The sequence below is a fragment of the Pyxicephalus adspersus genome, chromosome 10 (genome assembly GCF_032062135.1).
Source record: "Pyxicephalus adspersus chromosome 10, UCB_Pads_2.0, whole genome shotgun sequence".
NCBI lineage: Eukaryota > Metazoa > Chordata > Amphibia > Anura > Pyxicephalidae > Pyxicephalus > Pyxicephalus adspersus.
Genome location: NC_092867.1, coordinates 18943917 through 18965644, shown reverse-complemented (window position 1 = coordinate 18965644; position 21728 = coordinate 18943917). Strand labels below are relative to the sequence as shown.

The window sequence follows — 21728 nt, the reverse complement described above, 5'->3', positions numbered from 1 at the left end:
CATGGAAGAAATCCACACGTTTATGTTTAGTGATCATCATACTAATCTTTACATTAGTAACAGTGTTGTAATAAGGGTTAGGGAAAACCATTGTTTTCATGTAATAGTACTGCAATGTTGGCCACAATCTAGATTTAAATTGGGGGCAAAAAAAAAAAAAAAAAAAAAAGGAGGAAACTGAATTATTGTGGAATTCTTTATATTGTGACCTAAAGTTTGATTTAAAAAAATTGCAATCTAAAGCCACTTCAATATTCTGAAATGCAACCCATGTACCATGGTACCTATCAAATAGCAGTATTCCTAACAAAACACAGCCCATGGCAACCACAAACCAAACTTGGCTCTGCTTAGCACATTTGTAGATTTCTTCATTACAGAATCCTTTCACAGGATCTTAGCAATCAGTGATGAACAGAACCATGCAGTGCATTTCACGGCAGCATAAAAGCCTGAAAAAGGCCATTGTGTCATGCTTGCTATTGACGAAGAAGCCACTCGAGAACGGTGGGAGATTGCCACAAAAATCATTTTCTTCTCGTGGCAGTTCGTAATATTCTAAGCAAAGTGATGAGGATCAACTTTAATTTTGCAATATTAGGAACCCATTCCAGTATCCTATCATACAAAGCTAAAATTTGGTGGTATGGCAAGTTAGTTATATATAGCATCCTTTTTAAGCATGCTAAATGAATGCAATCTCCCTAGCTTTGTGTATAAATAATCTACTTACGGCACTCGATCGTGGTTCATGCCATTCTGGCGCTGCATACTGATTGGAGGTAGGATAGGTTTACTGTTGATTTCTAGGCCCCTTCGTAAAGCCTCTCTGATTTGTTCGGTATCTAAAGAACATAAAAAATTAGTTACTAAGCAAAGCATAAATCTGAAGCATAAAGAAATGTTAATTAAAGCAGACTTTTCAGTTAAGAACTCCTAGAACAATAAAAATACACTTTTCTTTCTTTGCTTCTGTTAGGTTTGCAGACATCCCCTTTCTAGATTCTCACAGGTGAGAGAATCATGTCAGCAGCAACAGCAAATTCCTGATAACGTAGAAAAGATAGATGGTGGTGCAGGAAGGAGAGGGTGGCAGCAGAATGGTGGAACGGATTAAGAAAATGCAAGATTTGCTGGACTGGCAGGACTGGTAATTGGGAATTTACATGGGGGAAATAAGGGTCTTCTTTAAACTTTAGAGCAGTGGTCCCCAACCTTTTGGACATCATGGACCAATAAATTTAGGGACCCCAGACCACGCATGTGCCTGGAGCCATGTCATTCAAAGGGGAAGAAACTTCCCCCAGAGTGACGTCATGATGCCAGAACCCACCCACTCAGACCTTGAACTGCGATGGGAGAGTGAGTGTTATGTCCAGTAACACAACCCGCCCAGAGCCTGCGATCAGTATGAGAGACATGGTCCGGGGCTCCAGCCAGTGGGCCCCGCCCCCCCCCAGCGGGGTCCTTCTCCTGACCCCTCTAGAGGGTGCACTGGCAAGAGCCGCAAACCAAAATTTTCTCGTGGACCACAGGTTGGGGACTGCTGCTTTGAAGATAATGGTTCTTATATCTTAAAACTGGAGGTTTCAAAATAATTTGTACAGTGTGTTCTTCTGTGCTCAGAATGATAGCAGATTGTTTTAATAGGTGAATGATGCTCAAAATCATTATAATAGCTTTTATTTTCATGAAGAAAATTCTATTCCAAACCAAAACAAAGACATGAAAAAAATATCAAATTGATGTTATTCCTTTACAGAAAGTGAAGAAAGGGGAATAGTAGACTGTTCAAAATAATATAAGTGTGGAGTTCTATTAGTGAGGTCATTCATTGTGTGAAAAAAACTCAATGCTTTAAAAAAAATGCTGTAAAAAGGCAACCAAAACCTAAAAGTTGTGGAAGACGACAGAAAAATAGAACAGTCAAAATTGCAAAAAATCAGCTCCAGGAAGATCAAAAGTATAAAGAATCTGTGAGATACAATTAGAAAAGCAAAAAGCCCCTGCAAAGTCCCAATGTTGTAAAACACAACATGTGTTGAACAGGTTACAGTCTGTCAAACACTGACTGGCTTAAAGACAAACAGCGTTATTTTTTGTGGACTGATGAAAGCCAGATCGCTCTCTTTGGGTCCAGGGGCCACAGGCAATTTGTTAGATGACCTTCAAAACACTGAATTCAAGCCACAGTACACTGTGAAGCATGGTGGTGCAACTATCATGATATAGGGATGTGTCTCATTCTATGGTGTGTGACTTGGGAGAGGTCATGTTGCCTTATGCTAAAGAGGAAATGCCCTTGAAATAGGCGTGTCAACAAGACAACCACCCCAAACACCTCAGTAAATGAGCAATATCTTGGTTCCAGACCAACAAGATTGACGTCATGGTGTGACCAGCCCAATCCCTGGACCTTAGTCCAATAGTAAACTTATAAGGTGACATCAAAAATGCTGTTTCTGAGGCAAAACCAAGAAATGCAGAAGAATTGTGGATTGTAGTCCAATCATCCTGGGATAGAATACCTGTTCACAGGTGCCAGAAGTTGGTCAACCCCATGCAACACTGGTGTGAAAGTGTATATACTGAATATTTATCACTGATAATTAAATATTGTTTCAGCGATTGAAAGGAAAGCAAAATCTTGAAACATTTTTCTGTTTATACAGGGAATGTTTAGGTGTGTAAAGAATAATGCCTAATATTCCCTTTTCACTTAATGTAAATGAAAAACACAAATTTGATAATTTGTATTCATGTTTTGACTTGGAATAGAATGGTCAGTGTTTCCAAAGCTTTTGCCTGTATAGAAGTAAAAGCTTTTATAAGGATTTTGAGCTTGAATCACTTTTTGAAACTTAATCTGAACACAACTGTATAGAGTGTGTTGCCCAACCTTTCACTTTATTGGAGAATAGAACGGGAAGCGTCTGTTTTTCACTGTTTTGCTAATGATGTTTTTTATCACTTCCTTGTCCTGGTTTTACCAGGGTTAAATGTCCCAGATGTTGCAGATTTTCCCTTATTTCAGATATGCTGTGATGAGGACAGAGAATAAGAGGACATTCCTTCAACAGAGCATTGGCTAGCAGTAAAAATCTGTTTACAACAAAAAATGTTTAAAACGAGGACAAACGCCTAACAGCCTACCAATCACTACGAGCAGACTCTATGGTGGATGGATAAACAACCGGCATGTTTTCATACTGACGAAAAATAATGAACACATACAACAGAGAGAGAGATAGTATTTAAGAAGCAATCTTCTCAATAGACCTCAATAGATGGGGTCTGAAAATAATGACACTTTGCTAACACAGGCAGCCAGTTTCTTTTTATTCCACACTACACTACATATGCAATTCTGAATTGCTAACATTAGTAAGCAATATTTTCTAAAGACACTTTTCTGTTTGAAGTTTAACCTAAAAATCACTGGTAACAATTAGTGTACCTTTGCCAGATAACCGCCTTGGTTGTGTTCCAATACAAATACTCCTACTGTCTTCTTCATCTTCCGGCGGTCGACTCAAATCGTCCCATGCACATTTGGCACTGACTCCGCTGAGGTTTGACCCTTCCGTTGCAATTCCTTGGTCAACCCTTTCCTGCTTAAAAATGTAAAGAGAAAAACACTCCTATGTAAATGTATTCTGGAAAACAAGAGCCTTCAAAATCAAGGCCTAAATACAATAAAAATACGGCTAAAAATCCCAATATAAAAAACACACCTTATACTGTCTAGCATATACAGATTCATCTGACACTTAAAAGGAGTGGTGGTAAATCTACTAGATATAGAGAGCCTGGGAGGTAGCCCCCCGGCATCACATAAGGCCACACGTAGCATTAAGTAATTGCAATGATACAGACAGCTGTCAGACATGCAGGAGGAGACTAAAGTCATGCTGCAGGAGATGGTCAAACATGTGAATACACTATATAAGTTGATGGAAAAACGACACATGCCTCAGGAGAATATAAATACAATAATAAATACCCTTTACAAAAATGAATGTTTCCTCATTTATGCTTTTTACAGCCAAGTGCAGATTACTTGTGCCACATTTGATAAAACCAAGTAAGATCCATTGTAAAGGAACAGGGTTACATAGTAAGTGGAAACGTGATGAATGTGGCTCCAAGTCCACAGACTGGCACCAGGATTTTAAAGGATTTGTAAAGTCACAGCAAACTAAAATATTCAGTCCTTAATATTTAAAAAAAAAAAAAAAAAGCCTACTAGCGGTTTTACTTGCATCATATTCACGGTCAATGGTTGTGAAAGCACACCATTACTAAATCCCATAACTAGACATACCTGCAAATGAGGATCAATTTCAAAAATGGTCTCTCCTCTTCTCATATCTGTTATTAACCAAGGTCCACCCGCCCTAAAAAAAATAAAATAAAAATAATTTGTCTATTACAGAATCTGTTTTTGATTTTGTTTGTTACATAAAGTGCGTTAAGGAAAAGAAAAAAAAAAAAAAAAACAAACACACTACAAACAAATTTAAAGGCTTTTAAAGTAATGTGCTTCGAACTACAATTCTTCTCTAACACATGCCTGTCTTGGAGAAAAGAAAACCTGGAACTCATGGATTTCTGCTGTCAGAGATCAAAGTTCTGCAGAGATAAGGTTACCCTAAAATATGAATATTTGGACAGCCAAAAGGACACCAAAAGATCAAGTAAGTAAACCCAAAACAATAAAATCAGACTTACCTTCAATCCCATAGGTCAGTCTGTCTGTCGTGTGGTTTCTTCCATTGGGTCCAACTTGGTCTCGGTATCCATCTACGGCCTAGGGCAGAGGGAGCCCCAGGCGCCGCCATCTTTTCCTCCCTTCTTTTGGGTTGTTCTTCCTACGTCACCTGATCTCGCACTGCGCAAAATTTGGTGAAGTAGATTGGTGAAAAAAAATGCTGATCTCACTGCGCATGCGTGACATCACCAATTTTTTCCCTATTGATGAAAAAGGGCTCGTTCTGCCCATGCCCGAGATGCTCAGGCATGCCCAGAAGGATCGACCAACAGCCTCCCGGGATTTGTGACATATGTCCCGGGAGGATATTCATTCTTGATGCCTAGTCAATTGGGAATTAAGAGGGCGGCGCTGCACCCTTTTTAAAAAAACAAAACAAAAAAACACAAAGGCTTTAAGACTGCCAAGTACTGTACATCAGGGATTCTGTTCATCCATACATTTGTAAGATCAGTTTTATGTAAATACACACATACAGTACATGGAACACTGAGAGCTGGCTCCATCTAGTGGCCAATCTACAGATCATTTAACAAAACACATGGAAGACAAAGCAACTAAAAAATTGAATGTCAACTGGTACTTTTAAGGAATCAATGCAATAAAGGGTTGTGGAAGGAGAATTGCTTTAAAGATATACTCAGAGCCCATGACAAGTGTATGAACCATTCTGGACTTAACCTTTGTTATATTGGTTAGCATGTTCCAGTGAAAATGTTAGATTTTTTTACAAGAAAAGTTTAAATTAAAACAAAATATGTAAAATATGAAAAAGTCATATTTTACCACACAACATAATGTGTTGCCCTTCCATTTAATAAGATGCAAGCACAGTGAACGGACACGGTTATTAAGCAGTTTATGTGATGTAGTGTCTTTTTGTGAGAATAGGACAAACAGGCTTGAAAGCTGAGATTTTTCTCTTTATTCATTCTAACGCTCACCATACACATTACAATATTGCTTTGTAGTCCTTTAGATAAACTATAAATGTACATCCTCTTACCTAAACTATCTATTCAACTCGTATCCCATCAGGCAGACCAGTGCACTACATTTGTAAGCAAAGATATTGCACAAGCAGATTATAGTATATATGGTGCGGTTTAAAAACAGAATGTTCACACAAAACACTTGGAAGTCCTGAGGGTAACTGCAGACATCCAAATTACTTACACTGGTACTGTTCGAAGGAGTTCTAGTATTCCCTGTCCATTCCATTGCTGAGCTGCATGCAGTTCTTCAGTGCAAACACCAACTATCTGAGATATTAAAAAAACAAAATAATTTTACACAGATGCAGAATATCAAGTCTGGCCATACAAACCTCAGCATTCACAAACCATGAAACTGGTCTGAACATTGCTATCACACAGAAATAAATTTATGGGGACAATGTAGAGAGGATCACCCCATAAAAGAACAAACCAATCAAAACATCCTATAGGTGTGGTTCTAAAGGAGAACAAGCACTTACAAATGCTTCAAAGCACTATTTTAATGTAAACTTTGTACGGAGTAGTTTGCTTAGGTCATCTAGAACAGAGGTCGCCAACCAGTGGTCCGAAGCCCTGGCCTTGGGTCCCAAAAGGTTGGCTAGTGATCCAGAATTCAGCTATAGCTGACCTTATTCTGACCTCCATTTATTTAGGTTTTGCACTACACTAACCCATGTATGGAAATGCAAAAGTGTAATTGTGGGTCAATAATTTTAGAACATTATTAAAAACTTTAAATATATTATAGTAAATTTTATATATTAAAAAAAATTATTATCACAAATTTTATTTCCTGCACAGATGTCAATAGCTTCATAAACTATCAAATACATAATTTACATAATGTACTTTTTCACAAGTGATATCCTGCACAATTATCTAACGGCATACAGTAAATCCTGCATTGCATACTCACCTGTAAAAAGGACACAATACCAAACGGAGTCTGGACTGGCTGCATTTGGGGGTCTTCTGTTAGGAGCATATGCTGAATACGGGACTCGCTGTTGTCCAGCGGACTGTGCCATGATACGTGATCGCCGCTGCAGAAAGTGTTCTCTGTAATAAGCAATACAGCAAGTAATCGTAAAAATACATCCAACACAAAAACCTATCAAACAAACATCTCGCTATCTAGCCGGGTGTAAAAATCAGCTATGTTTATCAGGGTTCTAAAGGATTGAGTGTGGTTGTTGCCCCTAAATATTTTAGAAGATTCCTCAAATACTACTGACAGACAGATAAAGTTTTAGGGACTGGTAAGAATCTGATTAAAGAAATAATAGATCACAACCTCATCATAGTTATGTATGCAGCTATTTAGTTACACAGAGGCACCCTTTTCACAGGATCAGATGATTAGCCAAAACCCGCCATTTAGAATACATGCACCAAGAAAGAAGCAAGCTCCAGTCTACACTATAAAACAATTACAAACAGTGTATTTCCTTCATGCTTTACACGAGCTTAATACACAAGGAATGGTCTTAGACTTTCAAGGGTTCCCAGTCACAGTTTTCACATTCTATTAAGTAACAAAGACCCTGAAGAGTCCAGCTTGCTCCACAAATCAGAAGGGAATGCCAATCAGATGGTGTCCATTGAAAATGTGATGTGACTAGGAATGCAGGTTGTATAGCAGCTTTACTTATCAGAGGCTTTCCGGATTATAAAAGTTTAAGATTCATACTAAAGTTTTATTACTTTCCTAAGTGGTCAATGTAGTAAAAGCAGAGATAAGGAATTTCCACCACCAGGCCTTTACTGTGATTCCTTTTAAAAGATCTGATATAGTTTACAAACTTTGTATTACCAAACTTTTTCTGGTTTAGCTTACGCTATAACTGTGCAGAAATCTGATTGAGAACAAAAGCTATAAGCCGTCCAATACTCAAAATCAGTACACTGTTTTATGTAATGGACTTTTAGCTATTGCTCCCACATGAGGAGTTTAATGGGCAGACCGATACACTTCTTGTGCTTTTACCAGAAAGCATTAGCACTGGACCAAGACTGTGCAATGTCAAACTGTCAATATATAACTGACTGGTACAATTAGTAGTAAAATATTTATTCCAATAAGATAAAGGGGGAAAATTACATCTATGTACAACACACATTTAATATATGTGTGCAATGTTTTGTTTTTATTTTTAATACCCTGTTTCCCTGAAAATTAACCCAAGCATGCTAATCATACAAGGGGGAAATATAAGCCCTACCCCGAAAGTAATCCCTATCGGCTTCTTCGGAGAGTGCAGTCACGTGGTACGCGGAGGGATACCAAGGGAACGGAGAGAGCAGGAGATTTTAAGAGAACTGGAGCAAGGGGTCAACAAATCGCAGGGTGGTTATTAACCTACTCTGGTGTGACACTACAACTTTAATAAAAGGTTGGTGGACTCTCTTTTCAAAGGGTAATTGCTAAACTTTTATTCATTAGCAGAATTTATTGATTGATTTTTTTTTTTGGTTTTTACTTGATATTGGTTACTGTTCTGTGTCTGCATGTTACTCTATGAGTGTTAATTGTCAGCATATTTTCTTGTTATGTTGCACTTGTTTATGGAAGCTGTGTGTTTTTTTTTTTCATTAATCACTTTGTCCATTCTTATTCATAACTTCTTGTATATAACAGAAGAAATCTGTGATTTTGACAGGTCACAGGTAACACAGAAGTATCTTTCTATAGATTTTTTGTGTATGAGAAAAATAAGACATCCCCTGAAAATAAGCCCTATTGCGTTTTTTAGAGGTAAAACTAGTAAGATTAATAAGATCCTGTCTTTCGTAGAAACACGGTAGAAACCATGAAATATTTACCCGACTGAAAAACATATCTAGCAAGCCCCTGCATTAGCTCTGCAGGCCATGTTGGTGGTGCAGATTCCTCTGGTTCCCTTTTCAACCTGAAGGAGAGCTCGAAGCCAAACCCACTGGGACCATCAACTCCTGTGTATCTGCCAAAAAAAAAAAAAAAAATCAAAGTCTTGTACATGCAGACAATACCAGGAAACATGCAACAGGTAAAAGCCTAATGGGTTCTTCTTGCCGACCAGTACAGAAAAGGTGCATATTGCATTCATTTGGTAACAAAAGTATTGGCTTATATCACCTGTATGACAAATGAATCACACGAATATAGAAATCACTATTTAACTAAACGCTTTTACCAGCACAGCACTAAATGCAGAAAGTAAAACTTACCATCATCATCTACACTTCTACTCTATGTCTGCCAGTCCTATTTGTTTGGCACCATTAATTTGGGTTGTCATATCACAGTTAACATCCAAACCACCCTCTAAAGAGCAGAAGCTAACAGAACGAAACAAATCCCAGGAAAAGTAAAAAAAAAATTTTTGGCTTAAAGATTCAGTTAAGTGGCCTCTGAACTGTGCAGATGTTTAATATTCTGCATATTTGTAGGGCGAACACATTTCAGGGTCTAGGACCCAATGAATATGTCAAGAGGTTATTTACACAATTTCTTTTTTCCTCTTTTTAAAGTTGTATAACAACAACTTTAAAAGGTCACCAAGAACAGACCAATTAATGAAGCACAAATGTAGATCCTAAACCCTAAAGCTCAAGAGGATCAATGTGTGTGGTCGCATTAGGAGAAAGGGGAAAAGAGGCGGAGGGGAGCCCACCACCATCGCCACACTAACCAAAGTCATTCCAACTGTGTATTTGTATCAGAAAGCTGCACCTTAAGGCATTACTATTCAGCCCGTACAACAGCAGGTATGCAAAGGACTTCTTTAGTTTGCTCATTTCCATATGAATAAAAACAGATTGGTCATTTTTAGATTTTCATTTTTTTAGAGTAGGCAATTTACAAGAATGTTTTTTTTTTCATACTCCATAGCTTTATTACATATTCTCTTTATCATACTTTTAGCTTTGGTACATATTCTCTTTTTAAGCCAGCAGGTGGAGTCTTAGGCTCCATTTACAGCCATCAGTAGCTCAAGCTGAAAATAAGCAGTACACAACTCATCAGTCATGATTTATTTAATAATCAAATAATTCCCTATAAAAATCTAGTAGTTAAAAATATATATCACTGTCAAAAAAAAAAAAATATAATAAATATATATATATATATATATATATAAGCTGTACGCAGGGCAGAGTTTAATCCATGTATGTTTCTCTGTAACTAGTGGTAACAGTAGTGATGGCTCATAAGGTGAGCTAAGAATTAGTGAAAAGGGGGTAATATAACCGCAACATAGAAAACGAGATTTATAACCCGTATGGTCAAAATTCAGCTTTACGTTAAGAAAAAAAAAAAGTTTGTAACAGTAAAAGTTATAGGACATTTGTTCCAGAAACATCTCAACGACACAAACAACTTATGAAACAGTCCCTCAATGTCTAATTCAGTTTAAATTTCTTATAAATAAAGACATTCGAATGGAATTTTAGGTGAATGATAAAGTCAGTGCAGAAAAGCCAATCAGTATTTATTCTGCAGATTTCAAACATGAGGGGGCCACATAAACCATGGCTGGTAATAAAATGAAAGTTCTGATCGGGAAGGTAAAAATAATGAAATACCTAAACATTTTATGGATCTGATCAGCAGAAAAATGTGTGTGGTATATACACAGAGAAACTGTTATCCTTTGAGATTAGAGCTTGCTGCAGAGTATAAAGCCAGCCCGGCTCTGTTGGTGGCCTCCGTGTTCCTGTGTTATTGATGGTGTTAACTAGCTCAAACAAATCACAATCTGAAACCAAATACACTGTAGGAAAAGGTTTCCATATGTTAGCTATTTCTTCAGGGGAGGTCTACCTCCAGCATACAGCTCTCCAGCGCTGGTCCACACCCCCCCCTTCTTTCTCCAGATAAAGAATTCATTTAGTCAGGGTTCATTGATGAAATGAAATACTCTTCCATGTTAATGTCATGATATTAGGTTTGGAAAAGGGAAATGTTAGGGCATGTGTGGTTTTGACAAAAAGAAGCCAAAATGCATGCAATGTTTTCACATTAACTAGTCAAATAAAGAATTGTAAGCTCTTCGAGTCCTCTCCTTCTCCTGCGTCACTGTCTGTATCTGTCTACCAATGTCCTATGCAGAATAAAAACTAAGAGAAAACAAAACAAAAACATCCAAACCCCATCTTTTCAAACTTTCCTACCCATCTTCAGTCTCAAACCCTCACTACTTCCCACCATTCCATGTCTCCCCTTCTATTGTGTGATACTTCCTCAACCTCCCTGATTGTAAGCTCTTCTGGGCTTAGACTCGAGTCCTCTCCTCCTCCTGTGTCTCCGTCTGTATCTATCTGTCATGTGCAACCCCTATTTAATGTACATTCCTGCGTAATATGTTGGCACTATATAAATACTGCCTATTATTAATAATTTACAATAGAGATACTTTATTTACCCTTTCCTAAAATATAAGGGTGGAAAAACAGGAAAATCCCTAGGAATCCATGTCAAAAATGTCCCCTTGTTTCACCATCTTTACCACATGCTGCCTGTCTAAGGTAGCACAAAAAAACTTTTATTGTTCAGTTAATGACTCAATTGCTAAATTTCCTTTATCCCCTACATGCTCACCTGAGATTGGAAGCCATCATAATGTAGCAAAGGTGGCAGAATAATTGTAAGATTGCCACATGCTGCCAATGTCTCAGTGAAGACTGTTGGATGGGTTTTCTCCAACATTAATCCTCCCACCGCTGCCTGTGTTGTTGTAAGTATTATTTATTACTGTTCTATGCGATTTTTAAAATGTCAGATGTAAAAGTAAAAAAAAAAGGCGTAAGTACCCCTGGGGGGGATTTAAACCACAAGCAGAGAGACTCTGATCTATATCAAGTACACCTGCAGTGAGACCACACATCCGGAGGAGCCTGTGACTGCGTTATATACCGGACTTTCCTTTCATTACCTCTCTGTTTAATATACACAGGGCAGCTGATGATTGTCAGGACAGGCTGTCTAAACAGGTCACTACTTTGCACTGGTCTGCTGGAACATGTACTGGTATTCTTTCTTTCCTTAATTATACGTTTATTATTTAAGAAAAAGTGAAAATACTGACAGAATTACAGTGATGACCTTATATATGTATTGCTGCTACCGGACTGTCCAACGAAGCTCGAGGTGTCTTCTTGTTCTTTGTAATGATCTCAAAGTGAATAATGGGGAAGAGAGTTCTCTATATGGACCGTTTATATATTTATACAGGGTGATCATATACCCCCTTATACGTCTGTTCCCATGAGAGAATAGATTCAATTCAGCTAATCTCTCCTCATAGCTGAGCTCCTCCATTCCTTTTATTAGTTTAGTTGCCCTTTTCTGCACTCTCTTCAATTCCACAATGTCCTTTTTGTGAACCGGTTCCCAAAACTGTAAATGTGGTCTGACCAATGCTTTGTACAGGGGCAGGATAATGTCTCCATCTCTGCAGTCTATTCCTCTTTTATTACATCATAATAATGTGATTTTGCAGGTTCAACTTTGATTCTAAATCAGCAGCGTAAATAAGATTACATCTTTTTATTCTTTTTCTGTATTTCACTACCACATAAACATTTTTAACAATATATGATCAAAACAATACAATATTTTTTTTTAATAGTGTCAATGTTCAAGCCATATTTTTATTAAAACTGGGTGGGAAGATGCTGTAGGAGGGTGGCAGCCCCTGTGTTGTGAACAAACGACTTAAAAAACAGCCGTGTGTTTACTGAAAAGTGCCGGGTGATACACCCAGCTAAAAGGGGCCGGGGAGAACACGGAGTGTTTCGGATTTGAAATCCTTTCTTTCGTGCTCACTGTTTGTGTCACTTCCTCCCCTAGCAGGTATTGCTACACTAAAATCCAAACAAATATTCTCAGCCCTGAACCTACTTGTTTCATCATCTTCTGTAAAATAATGGGCAACAACGCTTGAGTGCAACAAAGGCAGCGGCGTTATACTATGCAGAGTTAGAAGTACAATAGATCTTTACTTAGGGAATTTAAGCCTAAACATTACATGTACGGCATGTGATATACACTTTAACAAAGAAAAAAGGAAAGGGTTCATTTTATTCTCCTCATTAAATAATTAGCTTTTGCTTATTTTTCTTTAAATGTGTTATTGCACAATATAAAACAAAGAATCAACATATATACATTACTACTTTGTGCCAAACAAGATAATCCTACATATAAGTCATTGCTAACATTAATGAAACAGATGTATATGTAAAACATGTTACCTTTCCAGGCACAGAAATGGCAAGTGTCCTTCAGAGCAACATTCATACAGGTTGACATTCAAAAATCCGCCATCCTCCGGACCTGAGGAGTGCTGGATTTTCAAAGGTTATTTGTGCTGTATATATTAAAATGAAATAACACTACATTAAAAGACACTAAATGAAAAACAAATTACATTTTAATGTTCACTATCATTAACATTATCATGTATCGCTATCAAGTGTTTTTTTAGCATTCCACTTTCTCTGCGATCGACAACGCACTATGCTTACGTTTTACGTTTTCTTTGCTGAATCCATAATGCATACAGCAGCAAATAAATTAGAAGGAAAGCATGCCATGAAAACATAAATGGCGCCTCCAGAAAACAGTGTAAATTTGAAAATGTGACCCGTAATTCATGCAGGAAAACTGAAGGAACCGGATTATCGATGGCTGGATTTTCGAATGTCAACCTGTACAGAGCAGGACATGACTTGTCTGAATAGAAATCCTAGAAATATCCATTCCCTCTCATACAATCCCCTACAGAGCCCCAAACACTACACAGCACTTGGCAGAGCAGCAGCTGGATCCGCTGACATGGCCGCACTGCTGCCAACTTGAGAAGAACATGTGCAAGGAGCCCAAACACAGCCTGCAAGGGAGGCCCGGTGATAATCGTGCTATGTGATCCACGGGAGCAACAAATGTAATAAAGACATTTGTGTGCACAAGATAATATTCCCTAGTATATGACCTAAACCAGCTTACAGCTCAGCTAGATAAATCTGCAGTAAATTAAACAATGCTAAAGGGCTGCTTGGACCAATAACATGACTTATTAGAAAGCTAAGGAACTGCCATTATGTTTCTGCAAAATTTTAAAGATAAAAAAGAAAAAAAAAAAAAAATCACCCATTATAACCAGTTACAGATCTATCATAGGGGTATTGTTAAAAGAGCATTGTTAATTAATATTATTAACAACAACAATAATAAAATATTTGGTTTAATTTAAACATTTGCATACAATAAAAGGTGTCCCTATATTTCTATATTTGAGATTTGGAAATTGGCAGAAATTTGTATTGAAATGATACAATAAAACTATGGGATAGAATGTCAAATCACAAAAAAGCCACTGAGAAGAATGTAAACCATTCAACGAGAAAACCATACGTCAGAAGATTTATGAAAGGTCCAACCAGAATGACAACAAAATAGAGAACATTACGAATTGTTAGAGGATGGGGGATATAGTGTCAGATCAAGTTACATTCGTTAATACAATAGAAATCACTCCCAAAACATTTAAACATCACATACGTATAGAAAACTTTTCTTAAGGGGACTATTCATAATACATAAGTTGTGTGACATGTTCAGTTAAACAATCTACTTAAATGCTCAAAAAAAACTAAAATAAAATCGCATGCACGCAATTTTTTTCTTACGCAGCACACCATACAATCGTGAGTTATTGTTCATTTAGGTAAGTTGTGCACTTACATTGGTTAATATATTAGAAGCTTTTAACAAGGAATGGTATCACAATGCACAGATTATGCGTGATTGTGTGTTACATTAACGCAACAGAAAATTGTGTACTTGTGTGGTGTATGGGTAAAACAGAAAAAGGTGTAGTCTTGCCTATTACCTATATCTTAGGTCAATATAACCAAAGACAGCAGCGTATGTAGTATGGTAGATGTGTACATTACACAAGATGCTGTATTGAAATTTTAAATATTCTGGCACTTAAAAATTCAGACTTATGTATTCCAATCATATTTAACAACTTTGTTTCTAAATGCAGTGGAGTTAAGTGGAGTTAAGTGGAAAATACTTAACTTCAGCCCCAATCCAGCAATGGTCCTGACCCTCCTTATACAGCACACATATGCCAAGACCCCCTGGGGGAAGCCATAGTCCAACGCACCAATGGAGATGACAATTGGCCTGTATGTGACGGCTGCAGGAGGGGACACTTCTATATGCTAAACTAATCTGGCAAAGCTACCGATATGAACTGTTTAGTGTATTCCATAAAGCAGAGGTCCCCAACCCCCGGCAATCTGACATGTGGGCCGCAGCCCTTCCTGGTGCACCCGCCAGCGGGGTCAGGAGAAGGACCCCACAAGAGCCGTGGACCATGTCACCCAGAGACATCACAGGCTCAGGGTGGTGGATGGGTTGTCTCTGTAAACACAACTCCCCCACTCTCCTGTGGTAGGCTCAGGCTCACTTAGGAAAGTGGGGCAGGTTCTGGCTTCATGACGTCACTAAAGGGGAAGTTTCTACCCCTTTGAGTGACACACCGCTTTCCACGCATGCACAGTCCGGAGTCCATGCATTAAGTGGTCTGCGACCTGCAAAAGGTTGGGAACCACTGACAAAGTTTTAAAACTGTGGAGCACTTGGTTTGGCATCAAGTACGCACACTATATGAAACCCTGAGTCTGCAACAATATCATTCCACAATCCAAAAACAGGCTGGCAAGTTGGAGTGTTTAAATTGTCCATAGTGTGTCCCTGTATGATTCTGGTACCCTTGAGGATTGAGGAACCCTGGATTTAAAGCTCTAACAAATATTCATGTAATAATGTATTCTGCAATAACGATTGACAGCCAGCTGCTGCGGACCTACAAGTTTTTTTTATGTCATCTACTACAGTGTTCTCCCCGTCCCCTTTTATCCGGGCTTACCACCTGGCACTTTTTAGTACCCAGCCAGCTATGAAGAGTTGGGTCACAATACGGGGCTGCCACCCACCTAGAAAATGTCTTCCCACCTGGCTTAAAAAAACGCCTGGGTTGAACACTGTACTACCAGCCTTACCTAATATACACATTCACTCAAGCAATGTAACCGCTTACATTTCTGAAACAAAGTCAAATTCTGCAACTTTGAAAAGTATACATTATTTGCACTACAACAAAAAGCCTATGCTAACTGTGCTGCCTAAAGAACAACTGCAGCCTCTACAGATGAGTACATTAGACCTCCAAATGCAAATATACCAATTTCTTTTACCTCTTTGCCAGTGTCCCTCAGATCTTTACATGTAAAATTTCAGTACAGGTAGTCCCTGGGTTACATACGAGACAGGGACTGTAGGCTTTTTATTAAGTTGAATTTGTATGTAAGTCAGTACAGGCACATTATTTTAATAAATGCAATTAGGACAGATGTTTGTCTGAACCTATCAGGCCGTCTGTATGTGGGGTGTCCTTAACTCGGGACTACCTGTAATTGGCACTGCTCTCTGCAGGCAGCCAGAATTACCTGTTGGCTCCACATAAGTCTGTAGAGATTTCACGATCACTGGATGCCAGCAGAGCGCTGTGTTGGAAGTAGAAGAGCTGGCCTGGGACAACAGGAAGTAAATACTCAGATTTTTCACCTCCTGGAGTTCTCCTTTACAAATATTAGCTTCAGAATGTTACTCCGGGGAAAAGCAAAAGACCTTTATTGATCAGAAAAAAAAAGGAAACTATTTTCATAAACCCTTTGCAGCCAGCTTTGGTAGTCTGATAAATGAGATGCACAGTTAATTCTTGTCAGTCTGACACTCTCCAGCACTGCACAGGGTTCTCCCTACACTGACAGGTGGTTAGAACTTATTAAACATAAACACAAATGTTTGCAGTTCCCAGATTAATAATGGTGTGTACAATGTGCAGACATTCCAGACCTTCATGTCTCGTTTGCTGAATATTAAACATGTTTTAGCAAACAAGTAACAGAGTAAAAGGGGATGAAAATGGGACAAATACACTAAAGCAGAATGAGGGTTGTATTTTAGCCATGTGCATTACTTGCTAATTATCACATTTTCAAAACAGATAAAATTCATAAAACACACACAAAGGATCTTATAATTAAAGCTGAAAAAGAACAAACCAGGCAGGTATTTATTGCAGAATAGGAACAGGCATTATGTGTTCTGCAATAAAATGTATTTACCTGCCTGTTCACAGTCTCTAAGGAAAAAACAACAGGGCTAACAAGAATGAAAAAAAAACTTCTCATTCTGGCCCAATAAGGATAGCGGAAGATGGGACATACAGAATATAAAATGGCAGGGACTATGGACAAGCAAGTACTTAAAAATTTTGATCAGGCAGGAAAGGTTATTTACCGTATTTTTCGGACCATTAGACGCTCCGGACTATAAGACGCACCAGGTTTTCCGCACGGGAAAACAAGAAAAAAAAATTCATTTGATTTCCCCTGAGATCCAGCGTGCGGCACTTGTGCCCGCCCATGAAGGCGGCGCCGATCGGCATTCATCAAATCAATCGGCGCTGCCTTCATGGGCGGGCACAAGTGCCGCACGCTGGAACACAGGGGAACACAGAGGAGGAACACAGACATTGGCTGCTATCTGCCTCTGTCTGTGTTCCTCCTCTGTGTTTCCCTGAGATCCAGCGAGCAGCACTTGTGCCCGCCCATGAAGGCGGCGCCGATCGGCATTCATCAAACCAATCGGCGCCGCCTTCGTGGGCGGGCACAAGTGCCGCACGCTGGGACACAGGAACACAGAGGAGGACACTGGCTGCGGGGACCGGCGGGGATACAGGTAAGTAAAAAAATATGCATTCGGACCATAAGACGCACCCTGATTTTCCCCCCACTTTAGGGGGGGAAAAAGTGCGTCTTATGGTCCGAAAAATACGGTAATTGCAGAATGGACATTGTCTGCGCCTTCTGCCAAAAAGGATCTGTCTGGTCACAGGTTGGTTTTTTTAGCTTTAAGATCCATGTTAAGCTTTGGGTTAATGCTGCATTAACATGTTTTTTTTTTCTGGAGTTGAGCTTTAAAATACATAAAGGTTAATGAATGAACTATTGTCACAGAAATGTTTTAAACACTTACTCGTGTACTCTGTTGTCTCCATACAAATCACTCAGCCCGAAACTGACGTAATGCCAGTGCTCAGGAACACCAAGCGAGGAATTTCCAAGATTTCTGTACATGCTTACATAGTCTAGGGGGTCTGGTCCACCCAACCTGAAAGGATAAGAAAATACAGATCAATCTGAATAAAAAGATGGAAAAACGCTTTTCTGAAAGCCTAAAGAGCTCAACCCAAACACATAATTCAGTTACAAGTATAATGTGAATGATCCACATGATTGTTAAGATATGTTTAGGATCCAATAGTAAAATCTCTGTACTTGAAATGCTACATTTCTCTGATCCCTAAACACCAATATGAGGGCTTCTAATTTCCCTGTTTTAATGCTCATCTCTGGGCTTTTCCCCTTTCCTCCCATTGGATCTACTCCAAGCAGTATTGTATGTTTCTATATTTTTCAAATGATATCAGGCTAGAGACTGGAGCCAACATAAGGTCAGTGTTGCTGCCATCTTTAAAATGGACCTGGACAGACAGATTGCATAATCTGCAATGGCTGACTTGGTCCCAAAAATACTGATTCCTCTGCTGTTTTGATGTTCACCACATTGCCACACAACTTGTATACATGCTTGTTTCAGGTGTGTGAGTGAAACTATAGAAGCCAAAAAGATCGGCTTAACAGCCAGGCAATTCACATTTTTCAGAATTAGTTCAGCAATGGCAGCTCATTAGTTTAGGTCCACTTTAAATACATTCCAACAAGCACAGGGTTATTCAACCCGAAAAGGGCTGCACTAGTCCTGTATGTCCAGAAAAGAGGTTTCTGTGGGAGATAGAACAGACTGAACATCATTGCAGCCAGAGCTACCTACATCTGCCAACTGAATTATTAACTGTAAGTACAGTAGAGCCTCGGTTATCCGGCACTCACGGGTAATGACGATTCCGGGACAGTATAGTTTCCGGATAACTTAGGTTTCCTTTTCTCAGCCATTCAGCACTAAACTTAAATGGGGAGACTTGTCTGCATTCACCTCTAGTGCTGATTGGCTGAAAAAGGGGAAACCCTGATGAAGCCTGAGCCGTCATCAGGGTTTCCCTTTCCACAGCCAATCGCGGAGCTCTGCTATTGCCGATAGCTCCACATTCTTGATTGCTCCCGCATATGGGTTTTTGGATGCAGAATACATGCCACGGCTCTGCTAGGGCCTCGGGAGCAATCAAGAAAGCGTAGCTGGAGCAGTCATCAGGGTTTCCCTTTTCTAAGCCAATCAGCACTAGACTTGAAATGGGGAGACAACTGCGCAGTCAGGTGCCGGTTATCTGAGTTTTCCGGTTATCCGAGTTCCAGATAACCGGGGTTCTACTGTATTTATAACCATTCAGTAGTAGATGTGAGGTTTCGTAATGTTATCCCTCTATGTTTAAATAATAACAATACCAGTCGTATAAAGGTGAATCAATTCCAGTGCACAGAACTTAAGAGGTGCTCTATTCAGAGGCTGCTTTATGCAATGCTGAAAAAACCCAAACACCAAGGGAGGATATTATTAAGCCATACAAGCAGTTTGTTCAGGGAAATCATGTATGGTCTCCTTTACAGTTTAATGAGTGTCAGGTATAATTCCTATTCATGCAGGATCAGACATAAGTAGTAAAACAAACAGGATAGCCTACAAAAACTATTACACAACCTAACCAACAGTGTTTTCTTATACTCCATTATTGCTTAATAGGACGTTAATCTGTAGTGATAAAAAGGAAAGCACCAAAATTGCAATCCTTACCAACAGTTGTCACAAATAGAGATAGAACAATACTATTACCTAACACTTAATCAAAAGGTTACACGGTGGACCCAGTCTGTTTTTTAAAAACAAAAACATACCTGAAGTTCTGAAAAAAATAAATAAATCCCCAACTAACAGCTTCTGTGTTTTAGCTCCCCTTGGTTCAGCATTGCAGCAATTTTGCAGCATTCATTCCTCTAGATCTTACACTTTCAGAATGTCGCATGTTTGTGTTTCCCCGACTCCAAAGTCACTGCTAACATGGAGGTTGAAGAAATTGCATCTAATCATGGGGGACACAAACATTCAACTCTTCCATGCAGACAACACAAACAGCTGCAGTGCTGGAAGGAAAGGGAGCTAAGAGACACAAGCCATAGAGAGGAGAATACAATAACTCTTCATTAGAGTTCTGCAGATTTATATTTTAGAAACCGACAGCCTTTTTATTAATTGTTAAGTAATATTGTTTTAATTTCTATTTATGACAACCGTTGTTAAGGCTTGAATTGAAGTGCATTGGAATGGAGCAGAGCAATAGAGAACAAGCGAACATGGTCCATAAATCTGACAGTGTCTGCAAACACAGCAACTACACAAAGGGTTCATTCATACTATTCCTCCTACACTTAGGCTATGTACATATAGTGCAATAATTATCACTGAAAACAAACCATTAACGACCAATCGTCCAATATTAGTTAGCAAAAAGAGTACACAACGACAATGATAAACGAGGAATGTTGCTGGAAACAAACGACCGTCCCAGTGGATCTCGATCGTTCGATCGCTATCTATTGTTGTGTGTACGGTCGTTCAGTGATCGTGGATGTTCCTGCGGTACACTTTGTCCTTTACACCTCACTTCCTGCATCGTTCAAACGATCATATTTAGTGTGTGTACAGTATTGGTGGATTATATTTGAACAATTATATCGTTACAGCATGTACAGAATTGTGCATATAAAATAGAAAAGAGAAAAATAATCGTGAATAATCATTGATCAGTCGTTAATCGTTCATTTTCTAACGATAAGTATTGCACGTGTGCACCTAGCCTAAGGGTCCATTCAAGACACCGAATGCAAAAAGCCTTCTGTCTTCTGTCAATGTGCTGCATTGGTGAACACTGAAAAATAATGAGACGTGTAGTGTGCATGTTCTGAAGCACAATGTAAAAGCGTTACATGCAACTAGTTTTAAAACCACACTGCAGTGAATGCAACAATAGGGTCCAACTAGGTTTAAAACTCAGCTGAAATTCTACGGCGGATTATAATCCTTGTGTGTGGGGACAATGATGCTGATGACACTTTTAGTGTTATACTGACAGCACCAGATTGCTGACCATCCTCCTACTAATCCTGAATGCAGGATGTTTCAAGAAGGTAATTTAGAGAAAGGTTTAAATATTTTAATTTGCAGCTAGTAAAAAGTATTTGCAGTAATTTTTTTACATTTTTTTTTAAAGAAGGCATAATTGCAGCATCTCCCCAGACTACAGAATTTGGTCTAAGACTTTGTTCCCCAATGTGATTCACCCATTCATCTTGGTAGATGGATGAATAACAACCGAGTGGGTACAAGCAATGTATGAAGGACAGAGAAGCGGGGTGCCACTTGCTTGTCCTCTCCCTACTCTATAGGACAGACCAAGGCTCCTGGGCATTCTCCGGTCACTGGAATCTTTAAATATTGTTTCCAGTGATCACAATCTAATGTCTACATAGCCTAACAAACACACAATGAAACATGAATACTGAGGCTCTGGATGCAGAAGAACATCCTGTGCCCTGGGGGGGTGTTGAGCCCTGCGACCCCTCTCATGGTCGGGGTTTGAGGCCTGTCAGTTAAAACAAATAAAAATCCATAAAACAATACGAGCTTCACAGTGCTGTATTTAATCATACACTGCAAAGATTAAAAAAGACAAAAGAACAGAACAAACTCATTCTGATCTGACAGATCAATGATTATGCACGATTATTGTGAACGATTGTATTGGTCACAATTCTGTACATGCCGTAACGATACAATGGTTCAAATATAATCCACCAATATTGTACACAGGCTAGATACAATC

At 38.9% G+C, this 21728-nt stretch overlaps 1 protein-coding gene across 2 annotated transcripts in view; it reads right to left on the bottom strand.

Annotated features, from left to right (window-relative positions):
- The window catches only part of SUFU (SUFU negative regulator of hedgehog signaling), a 33131-nt gene that overhangs the window by 8353 nt on the left and 3050 nt on the right, over positions 1-21728 (bottom strand). Inside the window, exons 2-8 of one of the 2 annotated variants that reach the window (XM_072423914.1) lie at positions 17870-18004; positions 8593-8729; positions 6686-6828; positions 5948-6033; positions 4325-4397; positions 3458-3614; positions 734-845 (exon numbers count right to left, since the gene is read on the bottom strand). In XM_072423914.1, the coding sequence (XP_072280015.1) occupies positions 734-845; positions 3458-3614; positions 4325-4397; positions 5948-6033; positions 6686-6828; positions 8593-8729; positions 17870-18004 (843 nt within the window). The remainder of the gene's footprint in view (positions 1-733; positions 846-3457; positions 3615-4324; positions 4398-5947; positions 6034-6685; positions 6829-8592; positions 8730-17869; positions 18005-21728) is intronic. The other variant, XM_072423915.1, reaches the window with a different exon arrangement.